The sequence below is a fragment of the Entelurus aequoreus genome, linkage group LG26 (genome assembly GCF_033978785.1).
Source record: "Entelurus aequoreus isolate RoL-2023_Sb linkage group LG26, RoL_Eaeq_v1.1, whole genome shotgun sequence".
Lineage (NCBI taxonomy): Eukaryota > Metazoa > Chordata > Actinopteri > Syngnathiformes > Syngnathidae > Entelurus > Entelurus aequoreus.
Window position 1 is genome coordinate 25,311,270 of NC_084756.1, and position 12,500 is coordinate 25,323,769.

The 12,500-nt window shown below is 36.4% G+C and overlaps 1 protein-coding gene across 1 annotated transcript in view; it reads left to right on the forward strand.

Annotated features, from left to right (window-relative positions):
- Positions 1-12,500, forward strand: part of asic1b (acid-sensing (proton-gated) ion channel 1b) — a 463,006-nt gene that overhangs the window by 41,442 nt on the left and 409,064 nt on the right. Inside the window, exon 2 of the mRNA XM_062037851.1 lies at positions 3,350-3,545. Coding sequence (XP_061893835.1) covers positions 3,350-3,545 — 196 coding nt within the window. The remainder of the gene's footprint in view (positions 1-3,349; positions 3,546-12,500) is intronic.

Below are 12,500 nucleotides of genomic sequence, written 5' to 3' on the forward strand. Positions count from 1 at the left end.
ATGGCGGGAAATGTAAAATGTCACTTTATAAGTTAACCCGGCCGTATTGGCATGTGTTGCAATGTTAAGATTTCATCATTGATATATAAACTATCAGACTGCGTGGTCGCTAGTAGTGGCTTTCAGTAGGCCTTAAAGTCAGGACTTTGGAAAGGCCATTCTAAAACCTTCATTCTAGCCGGATTTAGCCATTCCTTTACCACTTTTGACATGTGTTTGGGGTCATTGTCCCGTTGGAACACCCAGCTGCGCCCAAGACCCAACCTCCGGGCCAGTGTCCGGTATTTTGAAACCTGTACTGGAGGTGAGGGGAGCAGTGAGCAGCAGCGGTGGTCATGGCTGTCTTGAGTTTCCAAGAATTTCTACCATTCTTATTTTTTTCCTGACGTCACATGGACAAAGATAAGACCTTTTGGAGGTAATTTCTGTGGTCAGATGATACAAAAATGGAGCTGTTTGGCCACAATACCCAGCAATGTGTTTGGAGGAGAAAAGGTGAAGCCTTTAATCCCAGGAACACCATCCCTACAGTCAAGCATGGTGGTGGTAGTATTATGCTCTGGGCCTGTTTTGCTGCCAATGGAACTGCTGCTTTACAGAGAGTAAATGGGACAATGAAAAAGGAGGATTACCTCCAAATTCTTCAGGACAAGCTAAAATCATCAGCACGGAGGTTGGGTCTTGGGCGCAGTTGGGTATTCCAACAGGACAATGACCCCAAACACACGTCAAAAGTGGTCAAGGAATGGCTACAACAGGTTAGAATTAAGGTTTTAGAATGGCCTTCCCAAAGTCTTGTTTACTTGTTTGTGGTTGTACAACACTTTTGTTTTTCCAACCGTGGTTGGTTTTAAAGGCTTCATAAATAATGTTGGTATGGTACTGTATTTTTCGGAGTATAAGTCGCTCCGGAGTATAAGTTGCACCTGCCGGAAATGCATAATAAAGAAGGAAAAAAACATATATAAGTCGCACTGGAGTATAAGTCGCATATTGGGGGGAAATGTATTTGCTAAAAGCCAACAGCAAGAATAGACATTTGAAAGGCAATTTAAAATGTCTAAAGAATAGTGAACAACAGGCTGAATAAGTGTACGTTATATGAGGCATAAATAACCAACTGCTATGTTAACCTCACATATTATGGTAAGAGTCATTCAAATAACTATAACATATAGAACATGCTATACGTTTACCAAACAATCTGTCACTCCTAAATCCCATGAAATCTTATACGTCTAGTCCAGGGGTGTCCAAACTTTTTCCACTGAGGGCCGCACACTGAAAAATCAAAGCAAGCGGGGGCCGTTTTGATATTTATTTTAAAAACCAATACAATATATGTATAAAAAATATACATTTAGGCCTCCACTCAGGCTTGATCCCGGGGACCCCAAAGGGTTTAGGTAAAAAATATATAAAAAATGTGTCATTATTTAGTATTATTATTATTATTATTCAAGGTCTAAATCTCCAGATCAACATTAGGTCTATCTGTCAATATAAAGTCTTTTTTCAAGATTTAAGTCGTATGCTCTTTTTGTCAAAGAAAACCCAGTTTTTTTTATGGAAAAAACACAAAATATGCAATGTTTTCCCCCAATAACATTTTAAAGTGGAATATTTGAGATTATATAATTGGAGCTCATAACATAACTCATAACAACATTGATTTTAATTTATTATTATTTTTTGAGCAATGTACCTTAAAAAAAAAAAAGTCCCACTAAAATGATTGGGGATCCAAAAGGGTCCTGCTCAGTAAAGTATTAAAAAATAAATCATACTTTTTTTTTTTACTTTTAACACAATAGTCTCAAGATGAACTTCAGGGGCCGTACTTATGAAGCTTCTTAGAGTGCCATTTTACACTTAAGTCCTGAGAATTTGCGAAATTTAGTCCTACTCTCAAACTTAAGAATAAAAGCTTTTTATCAACGTTCTTAAGTCTAAGAATCACTCCTACTCTCCACGATATTTAAGAGACCTTCAGAGGTGTCTTAAGTGGTTAGGAGTTGCCAGCAGGGGATGGCACTGAGGCGAGAGAGACGTGCGCCAACGTTCAGGGAACGGAACAATGTTTTTGTTTTTTTTGATGACGAGCAGCTGATCAAACGGTATCGTTTAGACAGAGCGGATATTATTTTTGTCACAGATTTAATACTTTTCGATTCCTTGTTGATTTCTGCATGTGTCTGCAGTGGGCTAGTATATATAGAGCCACCCACACCAGTTTCAAATTAGTTGCCTAATTAATGAATTGGAAAGAAAATGTTATGACAGTAGCGTATGTGTGTGGCCGTGAGGTGAGTGACGTCAGTGAGTGTGTGGGCGAGAGAAGAGAGGGAGCGGTAGCGTGAGTGCCGGCGGGGACTAGTTTGTTTTGTATTATTTTGTAGTTTATTGTCAAAATATACACTCCCATTGTCCACTTAAATATTTCCAAGATATTTCTTTATTCTTAGACAACGGATTCCCTTCCGTGATTGGTCATTTCTATGGACACAGAAATTACGTCACCTAAAATTGCGTTTACGGCACATAGTAATGTCGTAATTCAGCTCTGAGTGTGACACTTAAGATTCAGTCCTACACTTCGCTGAAAGTGTGAGTAAGACGCTTGATAACTAACTTTTAAGTGCAGCTTTCAGCCAAGAATTTATTTACTCTTAAGTCAACTCTTAGCAGACTTCTTAGGAGTCATTCTGAGAAGCTTGATAAGTACGGCCCCAGATCTATCCGTCAATTATAACTTTTATTGTTGTTTATGTTTTTTGTTTGTTCGTTTTAGGCCCTTCTTTAAACAAAACAGCTTAGTTTTTTATATGGCAAACACAAAATATGCAACATTTTCCCCAAGAAAATATTTCAAAGTGGAATATTTAATATGACGTAGATGGAGCTTTGAATAGGTCAATAATTCATAATGACATTGATTTTGATTCATTATTATTTTTTAAAGAAAGAAACAGCCTGCAAGACAGCTTTGTGTTATTAGAGTCAACATAGCAACGTTTTATTGTCACCTGTTTACTCTTTTATACCACTTTTTATGTTTTTTTAATTTTTTTTTATATCGTATTTTTATAATGTGCCGTGGGGCCGTTAAAAAATGACTTGCGGGCCGCAAAAGGCCGCACTTTGGACACCCCTGGTCTAGTCTCTTACGTGAATGAGCTAAATAATATTATTTGATATTTTACGCTAATGTGTTGATAATTTCACACAAGTCGCTCCTGAGTATAAGTCGCGCCCCCCGGCCAAATTATGAAAAAAAACTGCGACTTATAGTCCGCAAAATACTGTGTGTTATAATTGCTGGCGACTGATGCCAGAGTCTTTTATCCAGGTATGAGATCCGGGACACGCACATGGTGGAGGAGAACGTACTGCAGGTGCTGAAGGAGCGGGCCGACTTCGACAACTACAAGCCCCGCCCCTTCAACATGCGCGAATTCTACGACCGGACGGGCCACGACATCAAGGACATGCTGCTCTCCTGCTTGTACCGCGGCTTGGAGTGCAGCGCCGAAGACTTCAAAGTGGTGAGTCGGACACGCCGATCGTTACTTGGCCTCCGACGGACCCGGCTGGGTGTCCCCGGTGCATAATGCAAGGTCAGCGTTGATGATTAAAACATGCGAACATCATGACCGTGACGCTCGTTGGGGTTGCTTGACGATCTGAGAAGATTGGTGCAGAGTAGTTGTGCTCCACAGGCTACGTATCAGGTGGTTGAGATACAAAGCATGTACGCACCTGCTGGTGTGTGTGTGACGCTTGGCTGTCTCTCAAAGGTTAAGCGACGCTCCTATGAGGGCTTGAACGTTGAACCGTAGCTCGGTGATGGTGGTGTTTGCGTGTGTCGGAGCTGAACATTTCCACCAAGCGCTTTGTACCACTGTTGAAATTGTGAAACCTTGCATTCTCTAACAAAGCCAGGGATTTTTATTGAGCTAAATCACAAAAAGGAGAAGACAACGTTACAGTGGAACCTCAATCAGGGCCGGCCATATAGGCAAATGCTAAGGGCGCCGTCCATCAGGGGGCGCCACGCCAGTGCCACAAATGTTGGAGGAAAAAAAAGAAAAAGTTGGTACTATTATTTCTAAATACATAAAATAATCCCACGTTAATTACAATGCAAAGTAAAGCCTATTTAATAGAAATATTATTTGTTACAACATTACGCCCCCCCTCCCCCGGCACGGTGCGCCCCCTCCCTTCCCGTATCATGACTCTTTTTGGACGTCACCACATCAAAAAAATCAACACAAGATGTCAAAACGGCCAAAACTGTCCCAGGGAAGAAAAAAGAGAAAAGAAGAGGAGAAACGAGAAAAAGACAGAGGTAGCAGGGAGGTTACGTTAGCCTACATGAAATTATTTGTCTGTTACAGAATGTGATAGTAACCTGGCTTTTTAGCATTAAGCTAATGTTACATGATTCGGCAATTGCTAATCAATAAATATCTCGTTCTGTTTTAACGTCGGGTTAATATTGTGGAGGGGGCTAAATTGTTATGGAAAATAATAATGTAACGTTAGGTAATTACGGTACTCCCACCTTACATTCCTCAGGGACATTTGTATTAGATCTTTTAAGCAGGTGTTTTTTTAATTCATTGTTATTGCCTTCTGGTTAGCTAATGTTTGCCCTGCAGGTAATAGTCACTTTTCCACCCCTTTATATATTAGGTATAGTTGTAAGCCTAGTTGTTAATGTGCACATCATTAATGTTAATTAAGCAATATTACATGAGAGGGAATGCTGTTTTTTAATTTGAGCACTGCTGTGATTCGGTTAAAGATAATCATAACATAACATTCTCATATAATATGTTCATTTGCTTTCTTTAAAGAAAAAAAGGTCAAAGACAAAGCTATTCAGCTTCTTGTGAGTATATACACTTCACTGCCGATGTGGGGGGGCGCCACCTAAAATCTTGCTTAGGGCGCCAGATTGGTTGGGACCTCAATATACGGACTTATCAGGGTTTGTAGATGGAAAAGTAAGTACGAATAATAGGTTCCAGCCTTGACAAAAGTCCATATTTTGGTTACCGTATTTTCCGGACTATAGAGCACACTTGTTCTGTTTTTAAACTGTTGGATGTTGACAAGTTGGAAAGCAGGCACATAAATACAAGGTTTTACATTCTGTGCTGTTCCAAGCGTTACTGAGCAAAAATAATGCTTCTATTCATTAATGATTGAAATAAGGGTATGGGCGGCAGGGCTCAAATGGTAGAGCGGCCGTCCAGAAACTTGAGGGTTCCTGGTTTCGAACTCGGCTTCTGCCATCCTAGTCACTGCCGTTGTGTCTTTGGGCAAAACACTTGACCCACCTTGCTCCCAGTGCCGCTCAGACTGGTGCATGAATGTTCAGTGGTGCTCAGTGCTTTGCTATTTATTAGCCACCTTTCCATCAGTCAGCTGTGGCTACAAATGTAGCTTATCACCAGCTATGTGTTTATTAGTAATGTTAAATGTAGCTTACCACCATCCATGTGTTTATTATTAATACTAAATGCAGCCTGCCACCATCAATGTTTATTATTATTAATAGTATTATTATTATTAATAATAGTATTATTATTATTATTAAATGTAGCATAACACCATCAATGTATTATTATTATTATTAACCTACCAACATCAACATTTATTATCAAATGTTGCTTACCATTATTAATGTGTTTATCAATATTAAGTGTAGCTTACCACCATTGTGTTTTATTATTAAATGTAGCCTACTACCATCAAAGTTTTTAATATTCTAATTAAATTAAACCTACCACCATCAATGTATTTATTATCATCAAATGTAGCTTACCACTATTGTTTATTATTATTAAGTGTAGCTGACCACCTTCACAGTGTTTATTATTATTATTAAATGTAGCATACTACCACCAATGTTTTTAGGCTACACCCCCCCCCCCCACCCCCCGACCCCAAAAGGGACAAGCGGTAGAAAATGGATGGATGGATAATTGTAGCCTACCACAGTCTATGTGTTTATTGTTAAATGTAGCTTACCATTAACATTGTTTATTATTAAATATAACTTACCACTTGCAAAGTGTTTATTATTAAATGTAGCTTATGACCATCAATGTGTTTACTATTATTAATAAATGTATCTTACCACATTCAATGTGTTTATTATTATTATTATTATTAAATGCAGCTTACCATAATCAATGTGTTTATTATTATTATTATTATTAAATGCAGCTTACCATAATCAATGTGTTTATTATTATTATTATTATTATTATTATTATTATTAGTAGTAAATGTAGCTTACCACTATCAATGTGTTTATTATTAAACATAGCTTACCACATCAACGTGTTAATTTAAATAATTAAATGTAGCCTACCACCATCAATGTATTTATTATCTAATGTAGCTTACCACTATTAATGTGTTTATAAATATGATCAAATGCAGCTTACCACCATCAGTGTTTATTATTAAATGTAGCTTATGACCATCAACATGTTTACTATTAATAAATGTAGCCTACCACAGTCAATGAGTGGATTATTATTATTATTAAATGTATCTTACCATTATCAATGTGTTTATTAATTTAATTTTCCTGAGGGAACTCTCCTGAAGGAATCAATAAAGTACTATCTATTAAATGTAGCTTACCACCATCAATGTGTTAAATTTAAATATTAAATGTAGCTTACCACCATCCATGTTTATATTATTATAATTAAATGTAACCTACCACCATCAACGTATTTATTATCAAATGTAGCTCACCACTATTAACGTGTTTATCATTATTATTAAATGCAGCTTACCACCATCAATGTGTTTATTATTAAAGGCCTACTGAAAGCCACTACTACTGACCACGCAGTCTGATAGTTTATATATCAATGATGAAATCTTAACATTAGAACACATGCCAATACGGCCGGGTTAACTTATAAAGTGACATTTTAAATTTGCCGCTAAACTTCCGGTTCGAAACGCCTCTGAGGATGACGTATGCGCGTGACGTAGACCGGCGAACACGGGTATGCCTTCCACATTGAAGCCAATACGAAAAAGCTCTGTTTTCATTTCATAATTCCACAGTATTCTGGACATCTGTGTTCGTGAATCTGTTTCAATCATGTTCATTGCATTATGGAGAAGGAAGCTGAGCAAGCAAAGAAGAAAGTTGTCGGTGCGAAATGGACGTATTTTTCGAACGTAGTCAGCCACAACAGTACACAGCCGGCGCTTCTTTGTTTACATTCCCGAAAGATGCAGTCAAGATGGAAGAACTCGGATAACAGAGACTCTAACCAGGAGGACTTTTGACTTCGATACACAGACGCCTGTAGAGAACTGGGACAACACAGACTCTTACCAGGATTACTTTGATTTGGATGACAAAGACGCAGACGTGCTACTGTGAGTATGCAGCTTTGGCTTCTAAACATTTGATCGCTTGACCGTATGTGCGCAACTTTTTTTTGTGTATGTACGTAACTTTTTTAAAATATATAAGCTTTATGAACCTTGGGTTAGGTGAACGGTCTTTTGGGCTGAGTGATTGTGTGTGTTGATCAGGTGTTTGAATTGTATTGGCGTGTTCTATGGAGCTAGGAGCTAGCAGAGGAGCTAGGAGCTAGCATAACAAACACGCAGGTGTTTTTATGCAGGATTAATTTGTGTCATATTAAATATAAGCCTGGTTGTGTTGTGGCTAATAGAGTATATATATGTCTTGTGTTTATTTACTGTTGTAGTCATTCCCAGCTGAATATCAGGTCACCCCCGGCTCTCACAGCATCTTCCCTATCTGAATAGCTTCAACTCCCCACTAGTCCTTCACTTGCACTTTACTCATCCACAAATCTTTCATCCTCGCTCAAATTAATGGGGAAATTGTCGCTTTCTCGGTCCGAATCTCTCTCACTTCATGCGGCCATCATTGTAAACAATAGGGAACTTTGCGTATATGTTCAACTGACTACGTCACGCTACTTCCGGTAGGGGCAAGCCTTTTTTTTATCAGATACCAAAAGTTGCAATCTTTATCGTCGTTGTTCTATACTAAATCCTTTCAGCAAAAATATGGCAATATCGCGAAATGATCAAGTATGACACATAGAATAGATCTGCTATCCCCGTTTAAATAAAAAAAATTCATTTCAGTAGGCCTTTAAATGTAGCTTATGACCATCAATGTGTTTACTATTATTAATAAATGCAGCCTACCACAGTCAATGTGTGTATTATTATTGTTATTATTATTATTATTAGATGTATCTTACCACTATCAATGTGTTTATTATTATTATTATTATTATTGTTATTAAATGTATCTTACCACTATCAATGTGTTATTAAACATAGCTTTAAATAATTAAATGTAGCCTACCACCATCAACGTATTTATTATCTAATGTAGCTTACCACTATTAATGTGTTTATAAATATGATCAAATGCAGCTTACCACCATCAGTGTTTATTATTAAGTGTAGCTTATGACCATCAACGTGTTTACTATTAATAAATGTAGCCTACCACAGTCAATGAGTGGATTATTATTATTATTATTATTATTATTAAATGTATCTTACCACTATCAATGTTTATTATTAAATGTAGCTTACCACCATCAATGTGTTCATTTCAAATATTAAATGTAGCTTACCACCATCAATGTTTGTATTATTATAATTAAATAAAACCTACCACCATCAACGTATTTATTATTAAGTGTAGCTCACCACTATTAACGTGTTTATCATTATTATTAAATGCAGCTTACCACCATCTATGTGTTTTTTATTAAATGTAGCTTATGACCATCAATGTGTTTACTATTATTAATAAATGCAGCCTACCACAGTCAATGTGTGTATTATTGTTGTTGTTATTATTATTATTATTATTATTATTATTATTATTATTATTATTATTAGATGTATCTTACCACTATCAAAGTGTTTATTATCAAATATAGCTTACCGCCATCAATGTGTTAATTTCATATATTAAATGTAGCTTACCACCATCAATGTGTTTATTATTAAATGTAGCCTAACACACCATCATTGTGTTATTATTATTATTAAATGTAGTTTACCACCATCAATGTGTTTATTATTATTATTATTTTTATTATTATTATTATTATTATTAAATGTAGTTTACCGCCATCAATGTGAATGTGGGGTGAATGAATAATAGGTTCTTATTAGCGTTGAGTGTCCAGAAAAGCACAACATAAATCTAGTCCATTATTATTATATGTGAAATACTCTTTTAGAAAAAAAAAAAAAGATACATATTATATTTTCTGTATATATATTACATATCTAAAACAACATGAAACATATGGCTGTGCACAGCATACGCCAAATACCCTCCAGTCTTTCATGCACCGACGGGGATGATTTGCTTCCAACTGGCCGCAATGTGATGCGGCGCAGGTAGTATTTCTAGCGGGTTTACTCCCCAAAGCTGCTTCCAGCTGCTGGAAACACAGTTAATTGTGGCGACCATGTATGCATGTGGTGGTGGTGGTGGTGGTGGGGGTGGTGGGGGGTCCGTAGCAACGCACAGCCTGCTGATATTTCTGTTTTTGTACCACTTTTGAGCCCAAAGCAAAGACAAGTCATTGAAGGAAGTGTAATAATAATAATAATAATAGTCCAAGTCATTGTTTTGGTGTGTTTATAATAGCTGGGTATTGTGGCGTGTTCTGAATTTGAATGCAACTGTTTCATAATTGTGTCATTTATGCATCTTGGGCATTCTATTAATTCTAGTCAACTTAAGTCTGTCGCTGCACGCCTTCTTTAAGACCCTTAAATGTCAAGTCGGACCTTGGGCGTATTCTCCCATCGACATCAATCAATCACTCAATCAATCAAAGTTGATTTATACAGCCCTTTAATCACGAGCGTCTCAAAGGGCTACACAAGCCATAACGACATCCTCGGCTCAGATCCCACATCGTACGGCGCATAAGTACTTTTGTTGTTACGCGCCTCGAGGACTGGAATAAGTCCAGCGCCCCCGGAGGTGAAATATTGTATTGCGTTTGCAGAGAACACACAAGTCATAAAATGATTTAACCCTGTAACACCCCTTGGTGTAAAATTACAACGTTACCTTTAACCATCCTAAAAAACAATCTGTTATATATATTTTTTACCACATTTACATAGTCATCGGGTGCTATTGTTCAGTCTCACAAGGCTATTGGAGCGTACATTTGTTTATAAGTCACGCCTTCTGGCCGTGAACTCACACAACCTCTCAAGGTTTCCTTCGAACAAAATCTATTTGTTTCATTGGCCTGGATTCATCAGATTCAAGTAATTAAAATGTCCACTGTATTTTTTTGTGGTTGTTTTTAAAATGTCTAGAGCAGGGGTGTCCAAACTTTTTTTCTGAAAAATCAAAGCAAGCGGGGGCCATTTTGATATTTTTTTATTTTAAAAACCAATACAATATATGTAGTCCGTCAGTCTACCCCAGGGCAGCTGTGGCTACGAAAGTAGCTTACCACCACCAGGTGTGAATGAATGATGGGTTTTTAACATGTAAAGCGACTTTGGGTACTTAGAAAAGCGCTATATAAATCCCAGGTATTATTATTATTATTATTATGTATAAAAAATATACATTCAGGCCTCCACTCAGGCTTGATCCCGGGGACCCCAAAGGGTTTTGGTCCAAAAAAATATTGAAAATGTGTCATTATTCAGTATTATTATTTTTTATTATTATTCAAGTTTTAAATCTCACATTAGGTCTATCTATCAATATAACGGTTTTAAAGATTGAAGTTGTATGCTCTTGTTGTCAAAGAAAACCCTGTTTTTTTATCTAAAAAATACAAAATATGCAATATTTTCACACAATAAAATTTTCAAGTGGAATATTTGAGATTATACTATAATTGGAGCCTTAAAAAGGTCAATAACTCATAACAACATTGATTTTAATTCATTATTATTTTTTGAGCAATGACACTTAAATACAAATCACACTAAAATTATATAGTGTTAAAAAATAAATTATATATATTTTTTTTACTGTTTACTTTTAACACAATAATCTCCAGATCAACTTCAGATCTATCCGTCAATTATACGTTTTATTGTTGTTTATGTTTTTCGCTTGTTCGTTTTAGGCCCTTTAAAAAAAAACAGCTCATTTTTTTTTATATGGCTAACACAAAATATGCAACATTTTCCCCAAAAAATATCTCAAATGTGACGTAATTGGAGCCGTGAATAGGTCAATAATTCATAATGACATTGATTTTGATTCATTATTATTTTTTAAAGAAAGAAACAGCCTGCATGGCAGCTTTGTGTTATTAGAGTAAACATTGCGACATTTTCTTGTTACATTTCACCTGTTTGCTCTTTTATACCACTTATCATGTTTTAAATTTTTTTCAATCGTATTTTTAAAATGTGCCGTGGGGCCGTTAAAAAATGACCTGCGGGCCACAAATTGCCCCCGGGCCGCACTTTGGACACCCCTGGTCTAGAGCAGTGGTCCCCAACCACTGGGCCGACCGATTGGTACCGGGCCGCACAAGAAATTAAAAAAAAAAAAAAATAATAATAATTTTTTTTTAAATTTTTTAAATTTTATTAAATCAACATAAAAACACAATATATACATTATATATCAATATAGATCAATACAGTCTGCAGGTATACAGTCCGTAAGCACACATGATTGTATTTCTTTATGGGAAAAAAAAACAAACCCCCCCCCCCCCCGGTCCGCAGCTACAAAAAGGTTGGACACCCCTGGTCTAGAGCATGTACATATGTAGTTATTGTAGAACAGATGCATCAAATTTCATTTAGAGCTTGTTATATAATCGTTGCAATTATACAACACTGGGTGAATGTTGTAGTAATAGCTGGCTTGTTGCAGGTTGTATTCCCTCCACTACATCACTGCCTGAAGTATTTTCTCTATACCTGGATAGTAGACAGTTTTACAGACGACAGGAACCGTTTTTAGGACTTTCCCCGCCAATGAAAGTCTTCATGACCAATGTCATGAAAAGAAAAGAGGGGGAAAAGCGTTTTTTAAGAGTTTTATCTTGTTTCATATTTTTTATATTTGTAATAAATGACTAATGTGTGATTATTATTAATGGTATATACCGTTCTGGGGCTAAGTAAGCAATCAACCCTGCAAATGAACCCTTAGTTGTTCAGACAACGTGAGAACAAATACAGAAATTCTGTTCCCATCAAAGCCCAATGTTGCAATATTACAACATTTCTCTAAAAACATACATAAACATTTTTATTTTTATTTTTTTTAACTCTTCAATTTATGCATCAAATGCCTCCTACAACATCTAAAAGGTCACTTTTTTTTTATTTTTTTATTTTTTTTAGGTTTTTCTATATTTGGGTCTTAGAGGGTTAAGACTTCCTTTTATTGTCATTCAAATTTTTACTTTACAGTGGATAAAAGAGCAAGAAGGTGC